Source organism: Stegodyphus dumicola, chromosome 8 (genome assembly GCF_044657685.1).
Source record: "Stegodyphus dumicola isolate Sdum_Otavi_A_Nest chromosome 8, ASM4465768v1".
NCBI classification, from domain to species: domain Eukaryota; kingdom Metazoa; phylum Arthropoda; class Arachnida; order Araneae; family Eresidae; genus Stegodyphus; species Stegodyphus dumicola.
Window position 1 is genome coordinate 107,056,642 of NC_140775.1, and position 27,650 is coordinate 107,084,291.

A 27,650-nucleotide genomic window follows, 5' to 3' on the forward strand; every position below is an offset into this window, starting at 1 on the left:
TCGGAAAGAAAACTAACAAACATTTTACTGCTGGAAATGAAATTAAATTTAATAGGAAATAAAATAGTTGGAAAAGTAGTAAAATATACCTATATATATATGTGGGAATCGTACCTCAACGAAGCACCAGATGTCGCTATCTATCTCTACTCTGTAGGAACTCTCCAGGTAAACATATCTTCAATTGGTTCGAGAAGTCCGACAGAAGCGGTCTAACAGAACGCTCGCGAAGGAGCTACAACTAGACGCTTACTGGTCCCGCGTAGGCGATCGGACTTGGAACTTATCTAAAGTGACCGCACGTAAGTGGTCAGCTGTGACTTTTACATCTCCATACTGGAACCAGTGTTGTGATTACTCTCCTAAACATATTTAATCCATTTGTGCATACTCATTCCGTTTATCTTTTCTTCTATGAACCAGGAATAAAAACCTGATACTTTGAATCGTGAGTGTGATCTCTGTTTGATGATAAGACGTCACCCTCACAACTATGGGGGCTCCAAGCCGGCGAACTTCAAAAAAGGTACTGTGAAAACTTTTCCTTCTTTAAGATAATGATACTTGTGTTTCGTTTTAAAATGAGTTTCTTAAATAATTCAAACAAGAGTGATTTAAAATTAATTGCCGAAAGAATTGAAGAGAATGTTCCAGAAAATGCTAAAAAAGCTGACATTAGAAAAATTGTAGAAAATTCTGATGTCTTCAAAACGAACATTGAATTTGTTCGTGGCGTCGTCAAATAGATCGTCGAGGATCGGACGCCTAAGACAAGTAATGAACACTATCTGTTAGAAATCGAACGTCTTAAATTAGCTCAAATTGAGAAGCAAATTGAGCTAGAAAATTTTAAATCACAATCATTATCGGGCGATAAAAGAAACGCACAGACTAGTGTTGAAAATTTACTGAAAAGTGTTAAAATGCTTACAATCTCTGTTCCTGAGCGGCCAGAGGCATTGCATTTGTTTTTCATTTCATTGGAAAAAGCTTTTGCCACCAAACAAGTTCCCAAAGACTTACAGCTTTACTTTTTAGCTGAATTTCAGTCGACACCAAGAGAGATTCTGAACACCTTTAAACATGCTCAACGCGCAGCAAACGAGTCTCATGTTTAATTTGCATCGCGATTGACCGCAGCATTTGAATACTACTGTCAGGTTAGGGAGACACAAAAGGATTTAAAAAAGTTATTTGATTTAATTGTTGCAGATAAATTGTATGAAACTTTGGATTTCAAAACGAAAGAATACATAGGTGTTCGCGAGGGGAGAACATGGTTTAATCCAACACAGTTAGGGCGAGAATGTGATTTATATTTTTCATCCCGAGGAAAATCATTGTCTGAAAAACATAACCCTAAAGTTCAGTCTAATGAATAGTAAGTACCAAGTGTTCAAAACCAAAGTATTAAGAATGACTCATTCCGTCGTAGCAAACCTAAAAGCAAACTGGATGTCATTTCATCGACGCCAGAGAGATCATGTTACGTCTGTAAAAATTTTCATTTCTCTAGGGATTGCGTAAAACGTAAACAAAGCGAATCGCATAAGGAAACAGAAAGAAAAAACAAAACAAGTGTTAATAACGTCAATTTTATTCAGGAGTTGCAATATGCTGATATTTTCGTAGAAAATAAAAAAAATAAAAGCACTTATCGATTCAGGCGCACAAGTTCCGGTCATAAATTCATCATTCATTCAAATAAAGACACCGCTGGACGGTAAAATAATACTTAGCTCATGTTTTGACGAAAAAAAAAGAGGCTGATATCGCTAGAGTAGGATTATCTTTAAATAGCAATTCACCAAGGTTAGAAATCATTGTTGCAGCCCTAAATAAATTATCTGTTCCTTTAATTTTAACACCAAACATTTATTCTCAACTTCTAAAAGTTAAGTCGGGAAGAAAAAAATGAAACATCTAATCCTGATACCGAAAATGATTTTAAAAGTGAATCATCATTACAAGAGTGTTTTTTATTGAATTTTGCAAATGTGATTGACGAATGTGATGTCAATTTCTTGCATGTTACTGATGTGAACATTCGTAAGGATTTATCGTTATTGATTCATAATTATAAACCAAATAAAACTAAAGACACGAATTTAAAAATGAATATTGTGTTAAAAGATGATATTCCAGTATCGCAACAGTCTCGGAGATTACCGTTTCCTGAGCAAAAAATTGTTGATAAACAGATAGACGAGTGTTTGCAAAAGGGGATAATTAAACCATCTCGTTCCGAATACGCATCTCCAATTCTGTTATGTAAGAAACGTGATAAAACACATAGATTATGCGTAGACTTCAAGACAGTTAAATAAAAAAGTAGTGAAAGATTCTTTTCCTATGACCCAGGTAGAGGAAGTAGTTGATCATTTGGGGAAGCGAAAGTTTTTTCAACTTTGGATTTGAAAAATGTTTTTTTTCCACGTTCCAGTCGATGAAAGATGTACCAAATATTTAGCATTCATTTGTCATGCAGGTTTACTTGAATTTTTAAGAGCACCGTTTGGTTTGACCACAAGTCCTAGTGTATTTTTAAGATTTATCTATAATGTATTCAGGGAATTAATAAGGGATAATACAGTTGTAATTTACATGGATGATTTTATCATACCTTCCCGTGATGAAAAAGAGGGATTAGAAAAATTTAAACGAGTTTTAAAAGTAGCTTCAGAATATGAACTAGAAATTAATTTTAAAAAATGTCAATTCCTTAAAAGAAAAATTGAATTTCTCGTTTATTTAATTGAAGAAGGTACAATTCGTCCATCTCCAAATAAGACCCTTGCAGTTAAAAATTTTCCTCAACCTAACAACATTAAGGGGAGTTGGAACCCCAAAATCTTCAAAAAATTGTAATTTTGGATTTTTGCATTTTCAAATTCTCTACACTTTTATCTTTCTAAAAATACCATTCTTTAATCTCTATGAAAATTAGAACTGTAAAAAAATCTAGTTTTAATTTGTCATCTACTGCTTTGTTCAATGAGGATTTTTACATAAAAACGCGTTTTTCTCCAAACGTGATTTTTTTATACTCGATGTACTTTTTCTCAGGAACTACTGCTCACAGGTATCTAAACTTTTTGTGGCTTATTTATTAGGTTTCCTAATATTTACTGAAATGAGCTTTTTGTAATAAACTTAGAAAAAAAATTAATTTTTTTGTGTGATAAAAGTGCTAAATTTTACTATGCCTAACAAAATATCCTGTAATTTACTCTAAAATTCAAAATGTTTCAAAAGCTCATTTCAGTATAATCAAATAGGTATACTTTAATTACAGAAAAAATTTCAAGCTTGTATCTACAGCAGATTTTGAGAAAAGGTACATCGAAAATGGCCAATTTAACATTGTCGGTATAGGGGTTTCTGATACTCCTTAAGCAATTGCAAAGCTTCCTAGGTCTCGCAGACAATTTTAGAAAATTTGTACCTGGTTATTCGAAAATAGCCAAACCATTGAGTGATATGCTTCGCAAACGTGTAGAATTTGAATTTGGGCCGAGACAGAAGCAGGCATTTGACCACCTTAAAGAACTTTTGAGCAAAAGTCCTGTACTTAATATCTTTCAGCAGGGAAAACCTTTGGAATTACACACGGATGCTAGTAGTCATGGTTTCGGTGCAGTTTTGCTTCAACGCTCAGAGGATGGACAGCTGCATCCAATCCATTACATGAGCAAGAAAACATCACCTCAACAAGAAAAAATGTCAAGTTATGAACTCGAAATGCTAGCGATCGTCGAAGCCTTGAAAAAATTTCGAAGTTATCTCTTAGGCATAAAAATCAAAATAGTCACAGACTGCGATGCATTTCAGAAGACAATGCAGAAAAAAGATCTGACACCGAAGATAGCTAGATGGGCACTGCTACTCGAAGAGTTCGAATATGAAGTTATCCACAGACCCAATCAACAGATGAGACATGTCGACGCATTAAGTAGGCATGCTGTATGCATGGTCACTTGTTCGCAAAGTGAAATCACTACTAAGATCGCAACATCGCAACAGCTGATGAGCGTCTTCAATTATTGAAAACTCTGGTCGAGAAAGGACTTAGAGATGACTATCTTCTAAAAGATAATGTGTTGTATCTGCAGGAGAGAGGTCGAGAACTCATCGTTGTGCCGGAAGCGATGGAATTCGAGATCATCCGTGGCATACATAACAAAGGACACTTTGCTGTACAAAAGACAGAAGATCTATTGAAAAGAGATTTTCATATTTCGAATGCTACAAAGAAAATAGAGCACGTTATAATGAACTGTGTCGAGTGCATCCTCTGTAATAAAAAGCGAGGTAAAGCAGAAGGTCTATTGAACCCAATCCTAAAGGACAATATTCCGTTAAGCACATATCACATAGATTTTGTAGGACCCCTGACATCTACAGATAAGAAATATCGACATATATTTACAATGGTAGATGCTTTTACAAAATTTGTCTGGTTTTACCCAGTCAAGACAACATCAACGGCAGAAGCTGTACAGAAACTAAAAATCCAACAAGTTGTCTTCGGAAATCCTTCAAGAATTATCTCTGACAAGGGATCTGCTTTCACTTCAAAGGACTTTGAGGAATACTGTTAAGATGAAGGAATTCAGCTCATACAAATCACAACAGGCGTTCCAAGAGCCAACGGCCAGATCGAAAGAATTCATGGAACCCTTATCCCAGTGCTTGCAAAACTGTCAGTAGATGATCCTGCCAAATGGTTCAAATTTCTGCCTGACGTCCAAAGAATCATCAACAGCACCGTCAGTAGATCAACGAAATTCACTCCTTTCGAGCTGATGACAGGCGTGAAAATGAGAAATAAGGCAGACCAAAGCATTAAAGAAATTCTCGATGAAGAATTCCTCCACCATCCAGGAGAAAGAGTCTATTCGTGAAGAGGCTAAAGCAAATATCTTAAAACTGCAGGAGGAGAACTGATGACAATACAATCGACGTCGTAGAACCGCTCCACTCTTCAAAGTCAACGACCTAGTAGCCATTGAAAGAACCCAGTTAGGAGGCGGTCTCAAGCTAAGACCTAAATTCTTAGGACCTTACAAAGTGATCAAGATTAAGCCACATGATCGATACGATGTAGCCAAAGTAGGATCTCATGAAGGACCTGAAGCAACTTCCACTTCGGCAGACCACATGAAGCTTTGGTCTGATGACATCGCAACTTGAGATCATTTTGCAAACTATTTTTCAAATGTTTCTTTCTTTTTTTTTTTTTTTTTTTTATTTTGTGTTTTACAGATGTATTCCAGTGGACCTCCGAACAGGTTCTGAGGTCCTCACCCGTCGATGGCCGAGCATGTGGGAATCGTGCCTCAATGAAGCACCAGATGTCGCTATCTATCTCTACTCTGTAGGAACTCTCCAGGTAAACACATCTTCACTTGGTTCGAGAAGTCCGACAGAAGCGGTCTAACAGAACGCTCGCGAAGGAGCTGCAACTAGACGCTTACTGGTCCCGCGTAGGCGATCGGACTTGGAACTTATCTAAAGTTACCGCACGTACGTGGTCAGCTGTGACTTTTATATCTCCATACTGGAAGTGTTGTGATTACTCTCCTAAACATATTTAATCTATTTGTGCATACTTCATTCCGTTTATCTTTTCTTCTATGAAACAGGAATAAAAACCTGATACTTTGAATAGTGAGTGTGATCTCTGTTTGATGATAAGACGTCACCCTCACACACACATATATATATATATATAAAACACCAGAGCACCTCGACTATAATTTCTGAATATGTCTTTGGTATAGGTATTATGATTTGGAACTGTACTTCTTCTTTTATTAAATTAGACATTTTCTTTTCGTATTCTCACCAAAATGTAAATTTGTTTAAGCTGATTTTTTTTTAATCTCGAGAGAGAGTTCTTGGCACTAGCCTAGCTTGTTTAGCTTCGGCGTTAGCAGGTGTAATGTATCTCGGCTTGCGCCGATGCTTTAAACTGACGCGCCGGCAATTTATTCAGCTTAGTATTGTGTAGTCTTACACTGCTGATCAACTTTTAATCTGAGTTGACTGTTCTCATTTATTTGCATCACTCCGAGCTATGGCTATTGTGGCACAAAGTCGCTCCCTTACGTTTAAAGTTCTGTTTCAGTAAAAAGGTTGTTTTATAATCTAAGACTTTGTCGTTCTGCCTCAGACATAACGATAATTCGCTATATATCTGTTAGAATTAAACGACTAAAATAGCAGTTTTAAACCAAGTACAACATTATAATGTATATAATACAAGTTAAACTTCAGAAATCTTGGCAGTGTTGAAAGCAGTTCCCTATTCCATCAATGCACTTCTGTAGGTGAATTTTCCAAAGATTAAATGTTTCAATCCATCCATTTCTTGGAATCAATGGAATAAGTGCTTTTATAGATTCATCAATCTCATCTTTGGAGTGAACACGGCAGTCACGTAAATTTTCTTTTATATTAAAAAAATAGTCAAATGTCACACAAAGCAAGATCAAGAGGTGGATGTTCTTTCACTTTAATGTGTAAAATTGAAATGTCAATCTTGCTCAATGAAGAGATACTATATTATAGTGAAGCACGAGTCTCTAATATTTCCTTCTTAAAAAATTTCTAAAAGACACCTGGCAGTGAAACGTTAGCTTAAACTGTCTTCTGTCCCTCTAAACGGATGGCTTTGATCAGTCCTGTACTTCTGAAGAAAACGGCATATATTTCTTCTTTCATTCCTCATTGTCTTGTCATTATTGTTAATTTGGAGTCATCTTCAATTACCCATATTTTACTTCCTTGACCTGCTGGAAAGCCAAAAAACTATACGTACGTTTTGTCACCAATTATAATTTTAGAAATAATGAGATATCCACAATCATTAAGTAATTTTAGAGTTTGTTTTCCGCCCAGACGGTATAGTAATTAGTGATGGTGACTGCCATACCGAAAGGTCCAGGTTCGAATCCCGGAGAAGGTGTTTATGTTTATGAGCGCATACTATCTATGTGGCATGAGGGTACTCAAAATACATGACGAGTCAAAAGTCCTCTCGGATTGTTTGGTGGCAGGAGTAGAGAGAGGGGAAATTCTCGGACCTTTCTAATTGAGGTGCTCTCTCTCAGAATCGGGGCGGAGCTGAACAAAGCCTTTGGGTCACCTGCAGGGTCGTTGGGTCTCCTGCATGGTGACGCATTTATGAGCTCCTTGCCACGGTAAAATTCCTGGGCTTGTTCGCATTCAGCTCGAGAAGCGAGATTAGCTGCAATAACACAATTTCTTTACAGATTGTGTTACTGTGAAGTGTTTTGTTAATTTATGGGGAACCCATTAAAAAACTAATTTTTTCATGAGCAGTTCTTTTTGAATAATTTAATGTAAAGCTGCAATTTTTACCCAAAATTATCTCTGCCGAATAAAAAAGGTTCAAATTTACATATCTATCAAATAATTTTCTTTTAGCGCATATTGTCTGCCAAGTTTAAAAAATACTAGAGTCACCTACATATGCATACAAAGCATATTTTATATGTATAGCAGGAGCGGCCAAATTTTGAATCTTCAAGGACAACTTTAAATTTTATTTTGGCGCCTCGGAATCGCACAATATTTAACGAATATGTTCTGGAATAATAAGCACCAGTTGTTTCAAGATTCTTGAGGGATTTATTTCAAATAATTTTGTACGAAGGTAGTACTAAAATGACATTTGTGTGAAAATATGCACAAATTCGGAAATAGGGACAATTATAATAGGTTTTTGTTAATCTAGCCTCAGACTATAAGCCACTAGTGGACCGCCAGTTGATCATCTCTGTTCTACAAAATATACGTATATGTTAAGAACATATTTGCAAAATTTTCTTCATAAAGGCAAAGATTTTGGTGCATTCCCTCTCAAAAAAGGTGCTTTGAAAAATATCTTAATCTTATTTGCAGTCTTAAAATGGGCACATATTACATTTCAGGCAGCTAAAAATTTGACCTAATTGGAAGCTCTTGAGAAAGTTTTAATTGATATTCATAACTAATACAAACTATATTTAACTGACTGTTCTAAGATAAGGAGAGAACATTTTATAGATAACTAACTCGTCTCCTACAATTATTTTGTATAAGCCAATTCCCTTTAGAGAGCCTTCCACGAAGACATTTTCTTTTTTTGGCAGATAGCCTTCGTGTGTTTTGTTATAATTCAAGCAAACAACAAATGGACTTTCAGACATTCGAATTTCGGAATTTATAGGCAGTGTGTGTGGAAGGGGGTATTGCTGCGGCAAAATTTTTAAAATTTGCTCAAATCTAATATATCCTATATTTTATAACCAAATGCAAATTGCATTACAATTTTAATCTTGAATGATTCACATTCGTCTTATATTTTTCAATTATTGGCTTAAATTTATTAAAATTTGTTATTTCCCAATGTAATACCAATTGAAATTTCTTTTGAGAAACGTTTTTGACCAGAATATCACAGTGACAAAACAAATATAAACTGAGATCAATTTTTGGCATCTTGAAGTTAGCTGTTATTGTTTCCGCTAAGCAAAATCTAAGCTTCATCTCCCGGGATAAAAGAATTTATACAGCCATATTATTTGCAAGAAATATTTGTTGCAAATCTAGTGTGAAGCAATTCAGTGCACAAAATGCATAGTTACATCAAAATATGAGCAAAAATCTCCATATAGCTTAAATTTATCATGTAATAATATCTACCGTTTTGCACTGCTGTTTTAAATAGTTTTAACAGATTTTAAATGCATGATTTCATGCTCTGTGTTTTGAATTAATAGAAATTCCTTCTTAAACCAGAAGGCCGGTCGTAACTGTTTAATGTAATCTGTTTCGGGTGCTCAACCGGAATCTAAATACGAAGATCAGATTGCAATTAAAAAAGAATATATATATGATTTTTTGAATTTTTGAAGGCTTAAAAAATTTTTAGTTCTTTATTGTTCTTCATTGAGATGTTACTCTTAAACTTAAGTTTTCATATTTTTAAACTAGTAGGCCGATCGAAATCGTTTAGTTGAAATTTATTTCCCGTGTTCAACTCGCAACCAAATACGAAGATCAGATTGCAATTTAAGAAAAATTAGGATCTAAAAATTTTTGTATAATTTTTTAATATTTAAAAAAAATTATAGTAAGTTCTTCATTGAAATATTAGTTTATTAACTAATGTTTTCAGACTGCAAGTTAACTTTTATTTGTAACTCTACATTACCTCTGAACAGGAAATGTTCGCCCCAAAATTATTAACTTATTACTACTACTTAATGACTTCGCTTAATTATAAATATATTTAGAAACATTATAAAACTTACTTTATTTGGAATTTTATCAACTTGATTACATTATTTCTTTTCTTAAGCAAAAAATATCACGTTACGTAATGTGGCAACAATAGAAGAATTTTAATGTGAGTGTGTACTAAAGAAGATTTGAAAGTTATTTGGGAGAGTTTTGAAGCTGTGTATGAGAGTGGATAAACTATGAAGAAATTTAATCCCAGAAAGAATGTTTCTCCAGAGGTAGTTTATTTCCTACTCTTTTCTTCCAAAGCTTGCTTTAGTATGTAAATAGTGATAGAATGATTTCTAACTTGAAGTTTTAATAATATGCGTTTCTTAAAACCATAATTTTAGGAAGGAATTGAAAACCATATTTTATATATTTATAGAAGTTTAGAATAATTTTGCAACGTAGTTTTCTTCCAGTTCTGAATAATATGGTGAACATTTATTTTGTTACTTTTCATTTATATATATGGTGGGTACCGTGCTTTAAAAATATTATTTTAACTTCTGAAAACATTTTGTTTATTTCTAACGCTCTTACTTTCTGTTTGTTCTTGCTTTTTATTTTCAACAGCAAAATTGTGTAATACTGATATTTTAAAATTCCTTCTGACATGAGTTTAAGCGGTATCTATTTATCCTTTGTAATTATACATTCTCTTATCATTAGATTTGATTCTTTAAAAATTTTAGCTGTAATAGACGTTTCACGTTTTTCTTTACTACTTTCTTACTTCGTTACTTCGTTCTTACTTCGTTACTTTTCTTGCCTTCGTTAACCATACTGCATATCATAAGAAAAAAATATTTTATTGAAGACTTTTTTTTTATACTTGCTTTTTTTAAAAGATTTTTCACTTTTGTGAAAAACACAATTTCATCGCTGCAGGTTTTAAAATTTTTTAACAATATGTCAAATTTTTTGTTGCTACTCTAAATTTGATTATTCTCCTTCAAAAACGCTAACAATGATTTTTTTAAATCCAACATTACCTTACTAATAACATAAATACAAAGTTTTGTAGTGTAATTCAGTATTCTAATATAATTTACAAAATACTAATTGAATAACATCTTCCTTTTTTTCCTTTTTATACTATATACATTGTGTAAATTAGCCAATTAGTTATTTAATTGATTTGTTAGCTTAAACGATTTTAAATTTATCGTTATGAAATATGAGCTCAAAATGCTACTTCAGATCGTACTATTTGAAGTATGAAACCTAAAATGGCATGTGCTTGATAATAAAATCATTTAAGATTCGAAATCGGTTACATTAAAGGCTGTTCTTATTTTTGATAGCTATCCTGTCCAATACCTGAAAAAATTCAAGCTTATTTAGTTTGAATTTACATTAATAATTCTGTGTGTTTTCGATGACATCAAAAATTGCACTGATATGCTGTAAAATGTTCAGCATCTAAATGCACTGAAATTAATACTAAATTGATTTTCTTTTTGCTATTATTAAACTATCTCGTGGTTTGCAATGCTTTTAATTTACAATAAATAAAAATATTCATAATGATTTATGATAATTTCGTATTATTGGCTCAGAATATGTGCTAATTGTGATTTTGATTTTTGCATGAAAGATAATGAAAAATGAGATTTTAAAACTGTAGAATTTAACAAAATGTTTATATGACATCGCGCTTCGGAGAAGAATTTTACTTCACCGGAGAAGCAGTTTTTCAATATTTTTACCGGTTTTTACCATTTAAAAACAAAGTGGAAAACTAGTGCTGCAGATTAAAAATAAGTTTGGATTAGTTATGTTAATATTAGAGTACCTTATATGCATATATTTTATAACATTGTTTTTTTTATTGCACATCGCTTTATCTGTCTGTTCTATCCATCAGCGGCCGAGCGGTAAAGTGGCTGAACACTGGTGGTTCTGCAAAGGGCTGGCTGCATGGGCGTTTTCAAGGTTTTCCCTATGTGTAACGTGTATACCAGATTCCTTTTTCCTATATATTCCTTTAGAAAGTCCTCCACGAAGGTATCCCTTCCTATTAAGCAGGAGTCATTATCGAGGCTTTGCCGTAATCATATAGACCAAACTGTCCATAAGTTATATGCTACAAGTATGAACCAAAGTTTTGTGAATTATATGCTGGAAAAGACAAGGGCAAAATACGCCAGATGAATTATTTTATGAAGAGTTTCCTTCACCCTTTTCTTTTAAGTTGGGTTGGTTTTGTTAACAACAAGTAACTGATATATTTTCTTCAAACATGTATACTGCATTAGTATGTTGAATTCAAAATACAAATGAATGCAATTGTATTATTAATATGTCATTAAATGGGTTACGAGGTTTAGGAAACTCGGTATAAGTTTGTTTTAAAGTATTTTAAAACTATATTAAGAAATTAAATACAAGATTGTCTTAACCCATTTTAAAACTCTATTAATAGCTACACATTCATGCTACTTGAAACAAGTAACTTAGTATATCAGTATGTAATAGAAATTACATACACTTTTGTATATTTCTAGAAAGATTTCTTGTAGCCCGATTGCATAATAGGATAAACAATTCGTTTCAACTCCTAAAGTTCAAGCTGGAACCTGTGAAAGCAAATCGAGTTGTATTAACGAAATTCAAATTAAATAAATTACAAATTTTTGTCAAATTGCATCAAATTCTATCAACAGATATGCTCAAAATTAATCAAATTGCACAATCGAGTGATTTTCAACTTTGATGGGCCCTCGGAGGTGGTCTCCCACCCATTATTCCCTACCATCAACCTCTCGTGAGAACTTGCCATATATTTAGAGTGCCTTCGTTCCGCAAAGACACTATACATTTACAAACGCCCATGCCTTCTACGAAATTCGAACCCGGGCCCTTCGGCACAGCAGTAGGCTCCCCTAACTCCTACAACGTCTGGGCGGCATTCTTGATCATGACAACATTTAATGGAATCCAAAATAAATTTCTCCAAATAGGTTCCAAGAAGCCTTTAAATTACCTAGCAACCTTATCGGACAACTTTTAATATGCTGTAAAAGCATATTAGTATTAGAGAACAAAATATTTTTAAGCAATCTTATTTTTATTATCTTCAGATATCCTGAGAAATGGCATAGTTAATCAAAGAAATAAAGTAAGAAATATAACATTTTAATCATAAAATGTCATTAAAATATTACACAATTTCTTTAGTAGTTCCTTTGAAAATCGGGAGCAAAACATAAATCCGAACTCAAATTTTTATAATTAAAATTTTTAATCATTTTCGAGCTTTAAAAAATGTTGTTGTGAAAGCTTGTACCATTACCGATTTTTTTGCCCTCTTACAAGTGGCCTACACATTCGTAAAACCACCAATCTAGATCTTAACTTTAAAAGACTGGTGATATCTCAACACTTCCCCAAAATCATGAAAGTACAGCAAAAGCTCAGTGCTCTAGGACTAGGCCTATGCCAAGCCATACCTTAGGACCCAAAATGACAAAGCGGAAAGAGCAATGTCTAGGCTACACCCCAATAATTGATTCCGAGCAACATTAACAATTTCCATAAATGTAACATCTCCGATGTAACTTAGAAATAGCATATAGTCAATTGAAGTTTTTCACACTGTAGCTGGTTAGTGTATTGGGACAATACCTGTTCGATTCTGTAGTGAAGTTTTTGGTGCCTCATGCATTTTTACTTGTTTACTTTCAAAACACCTAACTTACTGAGCTGAGACCATGAACTTGATTTATGAACTTTGGACTGAAAGATCTGAGCTCGGTACAGTCTTAACTGTAACAAATATCCTCACAAATAACAAGAATCAGACTCCTAGTATATTAGCAAACTAAAATCTCATATGTTTATCTACTTACACAAAAATGCATAATTTTCAGTGCAAAGAAGATCTCCAAAATATCAACTCTACTGTATTTACGTAATACAATATTTTAATGAGTATACTAAACAGTTTATATAACTTTGCCTAGTTTTTTTTTGTTATTCTTTTACATTTAAATGTAACAACTCCGATGTAACTTGGAAATAGCATATAGTCAGTTCAAGTTTTTCACTCTCTAGCTGGTTAGTGTATTGGGGCAATACCTCTTCGATTCTGTAAGTGAAGTTTCTGGTGTCCCATGCACGTTTACCTGTGAAAGCGTGCACTTTATATTTTTTTCTCATTATTCGATTGAAATTTTAGAGGTCTAGCTCCGAATTTATTCTGTTGCAGCGCCCTAATTTTTAAATGTGTAGTGAAAAGCTATTTTTAACACAAATGCATTCTTGAGAAAAACGTTATAAAACCATCGCCGGCAATCCTGGAAACTTAAAGCAGAAATCATTTTTCAGTTTCTTTAATTATTTGAAAAATAAAATCATTGACAACTGCTCTAATAGCTTATAAAAGTTGCTACTATATGTACCTGGAGGTATGTGTATTTAGAATTTGAAAGCCAATCCGACCAAGGCGCACTACAGATTTAGGACTAGTCTCTAATTTCTGAAGTTATTTAGAAGATTTTATTGAGTAAAAGTCTTTAAACAGGCAGAATGTTTTATTTATGCCTAAATATTAATTTACCATCCACAAGATTTGTGTCCATGCAAGATTAAAATATCCAGAATCATAGAAATAAGAATTTTGACTGAATTTCCTTTCCAGTCTTCTAAGGAAAAAACAACTGAAAGCTTACTGTAGTTATTACATGTAATGTAAATTGCACCCAAATCATTTTAGATCTTGTCCAAACGATACTTCCTTTAAGTAAGTAAGGAGTAAAGCACTTTGTAGTAATTTATTACTGCCGAAATGTTAAGTTATGAAGTTCAAAATCATGTTAAAGCTTGTATCGTTGGAACGATTCATAAATTACTTGATCATTGTTTTAACCCTTGGCTCATGGGTTTTAGGAACGCAAAGGCCCACCAACGGCCGACCGGTAAAGTCACTGAATATTGGTAGTTCGAATCCCTGCAAACAGGCGGGCTGCATGTGCATTTTCGCCACGTGTAACATGTACACGAGCCAATTTCCCTTAAAAAGTCCTTTACGATGGCATTTCTTCCCTTAGGCAGATAACCTTCGAATGCTTTGCAATGATTAAATAAACCAAATCAAACCAGCTAGCGGCCGAGCGGTAAAGTCTCTGAACACTGGTAGTTCGGTCCGAGGTTCGAATCCCGCGAACGGGCTGGCTGCATGGGCGTTTTCGTGATTTTCCCCATGTGTAACGTGTATACGAGCCAGTTTCCCTTAGAAAGTCCTCCACGAAGGCATCCCTTCCCTTAGGCATATAGCCCTCGAGGCTTTGCCATAATCACACACATACATACACATACATACATACAAACCAGCTAGCAACTTAAGCAGTGCATTTCATCTATGAATATTATTTACGTGAAGGATATCATATTTATTTTGGTACTTCCTGTATTACAAATGAGCAATTTGCACGTATTTTATCTTAAGTTAATGATTTAAATGAACAAGTTCAAAAGCAATTAATGATTTTGATCAATATCTGATTTTGTATCTGAAAGGCACTCTCTATTATCTAATACTTTTCTGTTAACACAGCGTCCGTCCCAAACATGCACCAGGCTCCAAATATGGTAGCCTAATTCATATCGTATAGAAAAGTTATGCAATAACGTCATTACTAAAAAGCGGGAAGAACGAATATCAATCTGGCAATTTTCCTTCCTTTATTTTCAGAACTTTTAATTCAAGTAGGGACCCTTTTTTGAGGAAAGAATCAAATTCTTGTAAGCAGGCCCGACGACAGTAAGTTGGCGCCCTAGACGATTAGTGCAGTTCATAACCGAATAAAATATATTAATAATTCAAAGGAAAATATATCTATATTTAGTTGTTTTGCTTGTGGGAACAATTTCTGTGGCTTCGATCGAAAATGTGCTGCCTGTGTCAGCTATGCTTGAAAATGGCCTTGCTTGTAAGATTGTGTGGCAGTAAAAATGGCAAAAAAAGCTCGGCATTGCCCGCCACTATTTAGACGTCTATCTAATCGACTTCATGGCATCAATTTGAGGAGAAGATACATAAGTTTTCAGCAATGTTAAATAAAATCGGCAGATTTATTCCTCCTATGCAGCCATATTATTCTGGTAAATCTACTTTATATTTCGATGTTTGACTTTGTATTTATTCTGGATTTAAGTTTTTCTCTTCATAAAGTTCCACGTATTGTTAAGGGCCGTTCACACAGGTGTTTATCTGAGCTCATTGTGGCGGTTTCGTGTGTCGACTAGCTCCGCTATACGTGAAGTTTAGATTTTTTTCAACCGAATAAAAACTTTCGACACCGAAGAGCAGCGTTTTGTGTGTCTGATGTCTTTTTTACTAGAATCCAGTATGAACAAGGCTTAGAATTGCCATCCAGTTAGCATGGTGCCAACGTTTATATTTGCAATTAAGTATTGCCTCATTAACAGAAATGGAACAATTAACTTTAAAAAGTATCGGTATAAATCTATGTGCGTATTCAAAAAATATAATTTTCTTTGTTTCGTATTTTAATTGGTGCCTAACTGGAATGTCCAGATCCTAAAGTTTTACTTTAAGATAAAATGATAAATTAATGATAATTATAATGATCAAATGATAAAGCAATGATAATTATCCAATGAGAAATTATGCACAAATTTTTCATCGTGCTGCCAATTTAAGTTTAATAACAAATCATAGAATTGAGAATTAAAACACTCCGATTCTTAAGTAGCATTGAATAGATTTTTGTAGTAAATATTAGAGTCCGATAAGGGAGAATGATGGTTAAAGCGGAACAGCAAATAATATTAAAATGATCCACTGAAAACAAAACTTCCCAAGCTGCATAAAACAAAACACAATTATGGTATGCTTAAATCGGCATGTAATTTTCTTTTTATGCCAGCAGAACTAAAATTATTTTATTCGTAAATAAACGAGTTCGGTCCGAGGTTCGAATCCCGCGAACGCACTGGCGTTTTCGTGGTTTTCCCCACCTTTTAACGTATATACGAGCCAGTTTCTGTTAGAAAGCCCTCCAAGAAGGCATCTCTCCCTGTAGGCAGATAGCCCTCGAGTGCTTTTCGATAATCGAATAAACCAAACCATACCGAATACTTTGCGGATGCTAACTGGAAATTTCTAGAGAACTGGGAAATTGATAACATAATTATAGACATTCTTTCGGAACAAAGATGCGAGCTCATCTAAAAATAGCCTGTGAAATTTAGATTTATTTTAAGGAAACTTTTAAAACGCTTGCAGGAAAACAAACGTTTTACTGTTTGTTAATTATAATACAGTTTGTATACATTTTGATACTCAGCATATTACATAATTGTAGGCAATAAGAGATATACTGTGTTATATAATGAATAGCTGAATAAACAGACAATATAATGATAATTTTACGATGGATTAGGTTCTCATGGATAGATCGGATTATCGAAGATGGTATAATCTGGACTACTCTGTAAAATACGAAAATGATTAAAATATTTGTAAATATTTAAAGTCTGAGGAATGGTGCAACCACTGTATAAATGCAGCTTCCATATTATGGCGTATAATATTCTGCAAGGAATTTCAGTAGCATTTCGCGCTCATCAAAATATTATGGCATAGATTTAAGCTACAAAAAATAATTACTGTTACACCTTAAAGTGAAAAATATTCTTTAAACTAAAGCACTTTCCATTGTTTTACTATTTGTATTATGAAGACTGTGAGCAAATGTCATTTTCGTTATATGCATCATAAACTGATTCTGTTTTTTTAGAATGTTCTCCTCAATAAGTTCTGTGTCTGATACATACTTCTTAATCTGTTACCATTAGTAAATCCTTAATAAGTAGAATATTAGTACAGTTTCATATTACTGTTCACGTGAACTATACATTATAAAAAAGCGAAACCGTTATCATAACATTTAATTGGTAAATGAGTTTCTAAAATTGTTGAGATTGAATAATATTTTTATTCCATGAGCTTTCTTTAATCGCCAGAGCTCTTTTCAGAAAGTTCATATAGAATGAAGTTTATCTTTTACATTACTCAGGTTACATTCTTACGCCCCACACATATGAACACTTTTATGAGAATATTCTCCGTACGTAGGCTAACTCTAATATGCTTTGCTATTACCAAATAATCTATTTCGTATACAGACTGCATAAATTTAATTCTTATACTATACAAAATATGTTCTTATTAAAAATGTCGTGAGTCTTATCTAATCTAACCTGTTCGTGTCAAAATGATTTTACGGTTAAGTTATTTACGCTTGTCATTCTACGTCTAAATAAAAGTTTTAATCTGTACAGAAAGATCGCTACAAGTCATTCGCCCATTTATTCCTAAAAATAAAGAAATGAATCTTAAATTTTTATACTTTTGTTCGAAACCTGATTTGACATAAAATTTCAGAAGAGAGACAAAATTTGTTTTGCAATCTTAGCTTTTCTTAAGAAGTGGAAGTAAGTATATTGTTTAAATAAATTTTTAGTTTTGGACGTTACGGATAAATTTGGATCAGAATTATCTTAAGACCGTAAAAATCGCATTTATTTGAAACAGTAACTTTCCTTATACGGATATGGAATACGGAGAGAAATATGCTTTTCTTTTTATAGTCCGTATACGCCGAAAGAAATATCTGTTTAAATAAAGAACGCAGAACTAAAATATTCCTTAAAATCAGCATTAACAACAAACTGCAGTGAAAACTAAAGTAGTTTGCACCGAATACTGGTAGTCCAGTCCGAGGTCCGAATTCCGGGAACGGACTGGCTGCATGGGCGTTTACGTGGTTTTCCCCAATTGTAAGGTACATACGAGTCGGTTTGCCTTCGAAAATCCTCCATGAAAGATCCACTAGATGGCTAGCGCAGCTCTGGTATTGAAATGTTAGTTACTATTATTCACTGTGCATTAACAAATGACAAAAACGTTTGTATCATAGACGGCATTTTAAGATATTTGTTATTCGTCACCGTGTACTTCTTCAATGACTTTTGTACTCTTTAACATTAGAGTGATTTGAAGTACACCAGTGCGTTTAATATATAATTAAATGAAATCTTTAATACAAGATTTTTGTTTGTTCAAAGCCCCATATTTGAAATAAATTCCCAATACCATATTTTTACAACTTAATTTTACCTTCGATAACGCTTCATCAGTTAATCTCCCTCATAGTTCAAAATGGAAACTATTAAATATTTAAACCGTTGCATTTTGTAGCTGTTAAGGCGGTATAGATACTTTATTGATGTTGATGTAATGAATATCTTGGAAATTTTGAGTATGCTGCTGCTGCTTATTTTGTTTCCTAACAATTTGTTACGATTTTCTTTCCAATAATGGAACTTTTAAAGTATATTGTTATTGTATGTTAATATTGGTCTATATAAGGAGGCTGGTCGTTTCAAATAGAGCTGTTTGTTGTGATTTTTCCCATCAGTCTCACAGTAGTATCACTCAAGTCGACAAAATTTGTGATCGGGAAGCAAAGATTATGCCTGTCATTGGCTTAGTGTTTGGATACCTTACAATAGATGACAATACGAATTTTCCAGCTGCGCCTTAATTTTGAAGAACTGCCCCCCCCGAAGGAATCTGAAGTATCATCTTATCCTTTCTCTTACACCAACCTCTCGGGAGACTTCCGGCTCAAGTGCTCCCATGCCATAAAGTCACTATGTATTTAAACATATATATCGGCGATTCGAACCGAAGTCCGAGGCTATGAGAGTCGGCTCTCCTATCTCCTAGTTAAAAAAGCTCCCATTGTTATTGATCTTAGTAAGGAGGAAAAAGGTTCCTCAATCGCTATGCTTACAACTTTCGAAGTACTATACATTAATCTAAGGAGGGTTATCATGTTGTTTTCAATTTCTGTCAACATTTTATTCACGAAAGCCCCTCGTCTGAGGCAGGCAAACGTAAAATACAGCCAAATAATTACTGCTTTGCTTCACCTTAATCAATCAACTAGCTCTGAAGTTAAGAGTCATAAACCCTAACAGTCTTGAAGAGCAAAAGGTTAAAGTTTCGTTGCTAAGTATGAAACAGTTAAGTACAATTCAGTTTTAAATTTGATTGTGTGAAAATCATCCAGTGTTTATTAATGATATTAAAACTTTATTCATAGGAAACTCCAATCTTGTTGCGACTTGGACGACGACATACTTTGGATGTTGGTAAGCAAGCGGAGGATAAGAACAGTCGGAAGTCAGCATCTCGAACTGCAAGCGTCGACAGTCTTGACCAACATAATTTTTCTCAAAGAGCCCTGAACCCAACCGAAAATGTGGCCTTTGATGTCAAAGTCAACCAGAAGCCTCGAAAGCATTTCTCTTCTGCATCAACCATCGTCATTACGGAAAGCGAACTTTCCGCATCTTGGTTATATAAAAACCGGAGAGGTAAAAAAAAGACTTGAGTGTAGTTTCCATGCTTTTAGTAACTTTTGATTTTTGAGTACTAAACAGAGATCCACGTGCAGCTAATTTTTCTAGGTTAATTGTGATATATATAGATACTAAAGAATTTTCTTAGATTGTTTACAACTGATGAGATTTAAACCACCCACAGACCATTACTTTAACTCCGAAATATATAAACTATTAACACAGTTCAGAATAAGTTTTTAAGAAAAAATTCTAAAAGTTTCCAGAAATTGTGTGGTCCGCCGCCATTTTTAAGCTAACTAAAATCTGATGAAATTACGCTTGAATGTTTGCTCGTAAACGCTAGCTTTCTGTCATAGGTTATTTCTCCTCTTTCGAAAGGTAAATTAAAAAAAGTCCTGAAATTTATGGAATTAACATTTTTAATGCAATTGAAATTGTAATATTCATTATAAAATTAATCACAAAATATTGCAGAAGAAAAAATGCGATAACAAATACTGGACAAACGCATTTTTTTACAAGTATTTTAGAACAAGAAATTTTATGCGTTCAAAGAAAGTTTCTTCAAACATATCTGTGTTAATAAGAAAAAAATACCAAGTAAGTATTTAAATCGTAATAAGCACAATGTTCATTGCTTTTGCCTAGATCTGTGGTTGAATGCAGAATATATTGTACTATTCTCAGTCAATCCTGCTGTCGAAAACAAATGGAAATACATTCTGCCTACTGATGAAATATTTTTTTTTGAGCAACTAGTGAAGTAATTTATCACGAAAGAGAAGAACAGTTATCTGAAGACTTGGCCCCGAGAATGCAATTTTAATAAGATTTTCTATTATTAGTTTTTCATAAAACTGGAGATTAGAATTGAAAAAATAAATAAATAAAGCTAAAAAAAAATCTGAATGTAACTATTAGCAATATCGAAATAACATTTTTAACTTTTATAATTAAAGAAAGAATTGGATCTTTTTATCCGTACAGCCAAATGAAAATAAATTCCATCCCGATACAACCGTTAACCTGCATTCAAATCTACCTCTAAATTTTTGCAAAAAAGGCAATATAGTTTTTAATAGTGCTGATGTTTTCAAAGTAACCTCTTATTTCTAATCTTTAAGAATATTTTATGAACGCAGGAACAAACTGAATTTACTGGGAACGAACAAATGAATAATTTTCAAGAAATATTCTCTTAGTTTGGAAAAGAGATGTAGGCTGTTGAGTTCAGAGCAGCGTTTCTCAGTTAATGCTTGAACCCCATCAGTGGCCTAACCGATAAAATCGCCGCTGAACACAGTTTGTTTGACTGAGGTAGAGTGGACTAGTCGCATGGAAGTTTTTCACTTTTTCCCCCACAGTGCATAACGTGAACATTAATAGTTTATTTTGGACACCGCTCCGCGAAAGCAGCCCTCTTCTTACACAAGAAGCACAGGCGTTATTTAGATTTTATCAGCTAAGCAACTCATTCTGGGTTTTCTGGTATCTAATTACTCTTCTAGCAGAAATGCTAATGACTAGGTCATTCAAGTAAAATTATAGAGCTAATAAAATGCAATATTTATACAAAGGCTCCTTACAAATGCAAATATTTTAAGGATTCCACAAGGCACACCAGTGGCCGAAAGGATAACGGCACTAGACACTGATAACTGAATCCGAGTTTGAATCACAGGGAAAGAGTTGATGCGTTGGATTTCGTGATTGCGGCCATTTGTAACGCAAATATAAGCAAGTTTCCCTAAAGTATTTTCAAAGATGTTATTTACCTTTAGGTAGTTATTTCTCATATCTTTTGCCGTATTCAGTTAAACAATTCAAATGCTCTGAAAGGGTAAACAGACTGAGAAACTCTGCTATAGAGAAAGTATTAAAAGACAATAAAATATTTTAATTTAAAACATTAATTATATGCTGAAATTTATTATAAAGACTGAAAATGGTGTCTGTTAATAAGATGAAATTCTGCAGATGAAGTTAAAAATGTTCTTTCAGACACATTAAAACTGAGTTTCTTTGAATAGATTACATTCACAAAGGATATGAAGAATTTTTTTGTACTCTATTATGTTTAATCAAAATAACATAAGTATCAAAAGAAAATCATTGAGAAATATAAATACAGCATTAGTTGTTGTAAACCATTTGACAATAAGACAAAATATTACCACAATTTAAGATCATTCGTGCAAAGATCACAATACTGTAAGCTCCGCATTGACTTAATCACTGAAGTCATTGTGTGGGTAATTTAAAAATCTTTTTGTTATGCTATAGTAGGTTGTTTTTAATGTTGTGTGATGAAAATAGTTTAGAATATACTGAATCAGGTGGCTCATATGCCTCCATATGGTGCTCATGTCAGAAATGTTGCAATTCCGGTATTAACATTACGGCCAGCAGTGACCAAGTGAGTAAGACTAGTTGGTAGCCCGTCCAATTCAAATTCTTGTACTTGGTGAGATTTTCCATGGTGACACAGATACGATCCTGTTTTCCTTAATTTCTTCATAAAAGTGTCGCTCTCTTTGCAAATAGTCCTTATGTGTTTTGTCTTAACCAAAATTAATTTGGTTAAGACAATTTTAAATCATTTGTAAAGCTTTTGTTCACTTGAAATTACTTTTGGTTGTAATTTCAAGTGAACAAAAGCTTTACAAATGATTTAAAATAAATTGATCTACAAAATCTAAACATCGAAGAAATTTCACTTTTCGGAAACAAAATTTCAAATGTTCTTAAAAATTAGGTTCTTTTACTGCATGAGATGAATCATAAAAATGAATTTCAAAACGTAACGGAAATTTTTTAGATTCACAAATAAAATCACAATTGGCATAGTATTCATTTTTAGAAATAGATTTGAACTGAAACACACCTATTTGCTGCTATTTCTAATATCATTTGCACAGTATCCGCCTGTTAGTGGACAAAAAAAATCACGTTTCTGTTTAATGTAAGATTTATTTCTAAACTTCTACAGTGCCCATCTGCGGGTAAGCTGTAAAACCTTTGAACACAGATAATTCGATACGGATTCAAATCCTGGTGAGCAGCATTTACGTTTTCATGGTTTTCGGTTGGTGTAATGGGAATACGAGCCTGTTTTCTTTAAATCTTCCAAGAAGTCATCCTCATCCCTTCCCTTAAGCAGATAGCCTTCGAGTGCTTTGCCATAATCTAAATAATCCGATTCGAACAGCATATGCTTCGTCTACTGCATGATATGTTCATTTGCGTGATGCGTTACTTTCCAATAGGATTAAAAGTATGCTGAGCATTCACTTATTTTAATCAGCATAAATTTTACAACATTCCGTCGCTTTAACATGTTTAGAGAATGCGGAAGATTCCATAGAGTGCGAAAAATTTATTTGCGTTAAAGAAAATCCTTTGCCTTTTTTATACATATACCTAAGATTCTTTTACAGCAGTTGCAATGTACGTGCATTTTTTATTTTCAGATATAATTTTAAAATTATTTCCTTCGAAATCTGAAATACAACTATAAGATGACCAAGTAAAACTATATGAACTATTAAAGCAAAATATTTGAAATTTTGCTTAATTTTACTTCTAAATTTATGAATTTTGAAGCTTCCAAAATTCCAGATTTTATACTTGTATTTTGTTCTTGAGAAAAAAAAGATGTTTTGTTATTTTTGAACACTCGGGTACATTCTGTACCTGAATGCTTTTGAAAAGATATTGCAATATTTTTAATTATGGTCTACGTCAGTCATGCTCATGTTTATTGCCATAACAATGGGCCAACCAATCATATTGCGACAATAAATTTCAAAACTTGCGGAAAAATAAGAAGCATCTTACTGTTGGATACATTACAGCGTTTGGTAATTGTAGATGAAAGAAGCATGTATGCAATAAATATCATGCAAGATTTTCTATCGTAGGGCTGCATCAGCGCTTACTTTTCTAATAATAATATAATCTGTTGCTTTGCAAATACACTGCTGGACATTAAAATTGTGGCACCATGAAAGAAGTGCTCATCAAATCTGAAAATTTCGAGAAAGGTAGAGCATGTTATAGTGTGCGAATAATTAACATTTCACGGCATGCGCACATTGCAAGCAACGGTAATAAAAACTCGAAGCAGTATAAAATTGCAGAATGGGATGCGAAATTTGCTTGTAATTCGCGTTTGCTATTTATTCCTTGTGCTTCCTTGTTATGCCTCGCGGAAGAAGGAATTTACATAGAAATCTCAGAATTAAATCATAGAAAGATTAGATTACAGCTCGCATTGATTGAGAGTTGGTGACTTGTGAGAATTTGGCATCGATGGGTCCAGAAGGGCCACATGTAATGAAGTTCCAAATCTCAAAGGCACTCCATGGAGGAAACTACTCACTCAACAATGTCCGAGACATCTTAGTCACACTGTTGTGACTGGTCATAATCTGTAATGTACCCTATGTCAGGAATCTGTGTTGCAAAGCATCAAGTATGCGCATGTACGATGCAACCCCGTCTACAACACCACGGGTTGTCAACATGGCCTCCATTGCTTCGGCTTTCCTTGACACTCTAGCACAGGAAGCAGTTTGCTTATAGAATCATGACAGCTGTATCGCGTCCGGAAGCACTGATGGAAAGAACTTTAGAAGTTTGCATTCTGTTGTCATACTGGCCCAGCACGAAGACTGATGGCGTGAAAAGCAATTGAATACAAGGCTACAGGTATTCAATGTATCGAATGTCCGGTACTTTTGAGCAACCATTGAAATTTTTACATTTATGTGTATGCCAAGGCTTCCGTCCCTCCGGTATAGTTATAGACATTAAACCCCTTTGGGGCTTCCAACATTCGTCCTTTTAACAGAACATTACGAGACTGCAAGCTACTCGTGTTGACCTCCATTTCTTCAATGTACAGCGTGTTCGATTCCTGCCTCATATGAAGCGTTCTTTTGATCTTTCACTAACTGAAAACGTCTGGTTTAGTTGCAAAGAGAATGGCGTGACTCGCCAGCCGTTACAGAAGATGGACTGCAGTGCCCCAAATACCACCTGAAGTCTACTTGTCTTCATGCCCAGCCGTGCAACAGCTGCTCTTATCAGAGTGGATGTTTGTCAATATCAGCAGCTGTTACATAGCTGAATAGGAAATTTTCCAAAATAGGGAATAATTAGTGTGGATTTATGCCTGTTGTGTACTTCGGAATTAACTGAAAATTTAATCATTTAATTCTTCCACTTTAATTGTAAAAGCCAATATCTTTATGCTAACAGCTTTCTTACATGTTGTAACAATTTTGACACTCAGCAGCATATAGTCTGTAATTCAAATAATAATAAGAAAAAAGTAGATTTAGATTTTATACCGAAACAGGTATTACAAAATGTTTTATGTTCTGTTAAAAATATACACATTACATTTTTTTCGTTCTAATGCCACTGTCAAAATATTGAATTTTTTCTTTCAGATGCAGCAGAGAAGAACAACGAAGCGTTCGATGACAAACCTTTGGATAACGAAAGACCAACATTCAGTTCACCTGAACTAAACCCGGAAATGCAAAACTTAGAACAAGGAATATTACAAGATCCGAAGATGAAACCTGTGGTCGTGCCCTTAAGTCGCCGAGAGAAATTTTCTTCATGTTGTTGTTATTTCTTAATTGCAGTGATAATATGTCTTTGTTCTTTAGGATTAATATCGGCAATAGGTGGAATCATTTACATGGAACTATTTACCACTTACAATGAAACACACCTTCTTACTCAGACACAGTCACCTAATTTGTCACCATTTGCTTCTGATGACTATTTGAAAACAAGTCAAGAAACTCCTTCATCAACAAACCAAGTAAATGATTTAACTGAAGGCGAGTTATCTGTAACTGAGCCAGAAGAGGACAATGTTTGGAATATTTACAGAATTTTCATGCCACGAGCAAGAAATGGTAAAGCTTTAAATAAAGAAGATTCTTTCAGCAGAAATCATCAGAATAGTGACAGCACAGAAAAAAATGGAAATGATCCCTTAACTTCATTAAGGGGTTTCTTTACAAGACTCATTGGTGAATCACTACGTAATAGTTTAAATGAAACTGAAGAAGCGGGTGTTACTCGAAACGATAGACAGAGCAAAAATGAATCCGAAGGTCGAAGTTCAAATAATTCAAAATCAGATCTATTAAATGAAGCAGAAGGCTCACTCTATCCATTTGGAGAGAAAGGAGCTTTCAAATCAGACGATCATGTAGGAATTAAAGAAAACTTAATTTCTGGATTAGGTTCCTTACCCGAAGCTACAAAAGCTTCAAATGATTTTGCTTTTGATAGGAGAAGCGGATTTATTAAAATCCTAAATAAAAGTGAATTAAGAGCTGTTGAAGAAATGTCTCATTCCTCAAAGAATTATTTAGAAGATTTACAGATGGCTGAGAGGCCAAATGTACAACAAAAAGACGAAGTCTATTCTGTTGATATCAATTCTCCGGAAAAGGGGATGGCTTCAAAACATTTTAATGAAAGTATTACTGCTGATTTGTATTATGATATGAACCAAAAATATATTGTATTACCAACTGAAAATGTGATTCCCGTTGTAACACCAGCTGGCATTCTCATTCCAGAAGCTGACAAATATAAGGAGCACATGAAAGATTTTGAACTTCATAACCCGGATGTGAAATACAGCTTTCAGAAAGATAAGCTCACAGGCCCTGTACTTGAAATTAATATTCCTTTACCTTCTGAGTTTCTCAAGCGTTTGAAATTAGAGATTGAAAGTACTACACCTTCTATTCCTCTAAGCCCCTTAAGACCTACTGACATAAAATCTTCCTTAGCTGAAGTACTAAAACATTTACAGATACTTGATAAGAATAACAAACTTCCATCATCACGAAAGAAAAATTTTAATTCTTCAGGAACGAAGCCGTTTTCATTCAGTAAAAGCCACGAAACTCGAAGACAAGATGTAGCGATTGAGCGTAGTCTTTATTTACAAAAGTTAAGAACAATTATGTTCGATAAATGAGACTCGATGGAAAAGGTTTTAATTTTATATTTTAATTGCTGTACGTAACTATTTTTTACAATTAGAAAAATTATATTTTAATAAATTTTATTTTAATTACATAAATATTTCAAAGAAAAATTTTTAATGTATTTTTGACTTCAATCTATTAAAATGAATTTGTTGGAAACTGCATTCTGCGTTAATTTGATTGTAAAATGAAATAAATAGCTATACTATACAGACTATATACACATTTTAAGAGTAAAATTTAAATCTTTTTAAACATTACCATAAAGTTTCAGTTAAAAAGTAATTAAGGAAAATACAAGATAAATGCTTTTTAAAATAATTTAGTCGCCTGTCGGCAGTCAAATGTTTTACATTTCATTGTTGGAAGATAGATTTTAATAGGAAATTGAGAGAAACGGGAAAATTTTGCTAGTCTATTAGGGATTTGTATTTCATTTACCTTAAGGGGAGAAAGGAAAAGCAATAACTAAAGTATACTTTCAGAAACAAGATCAACAATGAAATGCCTCTGACAAATCTGTAAACAAATATGACATTTCATTTGGAACGCCCCGTTTTCCTCACTCACCAAGTGTTGATAACCTTATTGCACCAATATTTAAACAAGCGCGTGACTTGGTGGGCCTACGTGTGTAACATTCTTGCTACTGAAATGAAGTAAAGAAGTGAGTAACCTCTTTTGGCAAGAAGTCGTACAATATACTAATTAATATTTGGATTAATTTCATATTACTCATAATTTTATGCGATAAATGGCTTATACTTTCAAAAAATATTTCTTTAATTTAGTTGTCGTATGAGCTTTTTAAATACTTTATCATTTTAAAAATCTTTAGAGATGCAATGAAATTTCATGGTCACAACTTCTAAAAGTGACCTACATTCAGAAATTTTTAGGATATTAGGATTCTTGATATATTCT

At 33.7% G+C, this 27,650-nt stretch overlaps 1 protein-coding gene across 4 annotated transcripts in view; it reads left to right on the forward strand.

Annotated features, from left to right (window-relative positions):
* The window catches only part of LOC118203951 (uncharacterized), a 44,862-nt gene extending 17,972 nt beyond the window's left edge, over positions 1-26,890 (forward strand). For 2 of the 4 annotated variants that reach the window (XM_085822236.1, XM_035376265.2), the window contains 3 exons: positions 424-526; positions 19,437-19,710; positions 25,155-26,890. In XM_085822236.1, the coding sequence (XP_085678362.1) occupies positions 494-526; positions 19,437-19,710; positions 25,155-26,716 (1,869 nt within the window). In that variant the 5' untranslated portion in view covers positions 424-493 and the 3' untranslated portion in view covers positions 26,717-26,890. Of the gene's footprint in view, positions 1-186; positions 303-423; positions 527-9,380; positions 9,531-19,436; positions 19,711-25,154 lie in introns of those variants that run through there. The other 2 variants (XM_035376263.2, XM_035376261.2) reach the window with 2 other exon arrangements.
* The last annotated feature ends 760 nt before the right edge of the window (positions 26,891-27,650 follow it).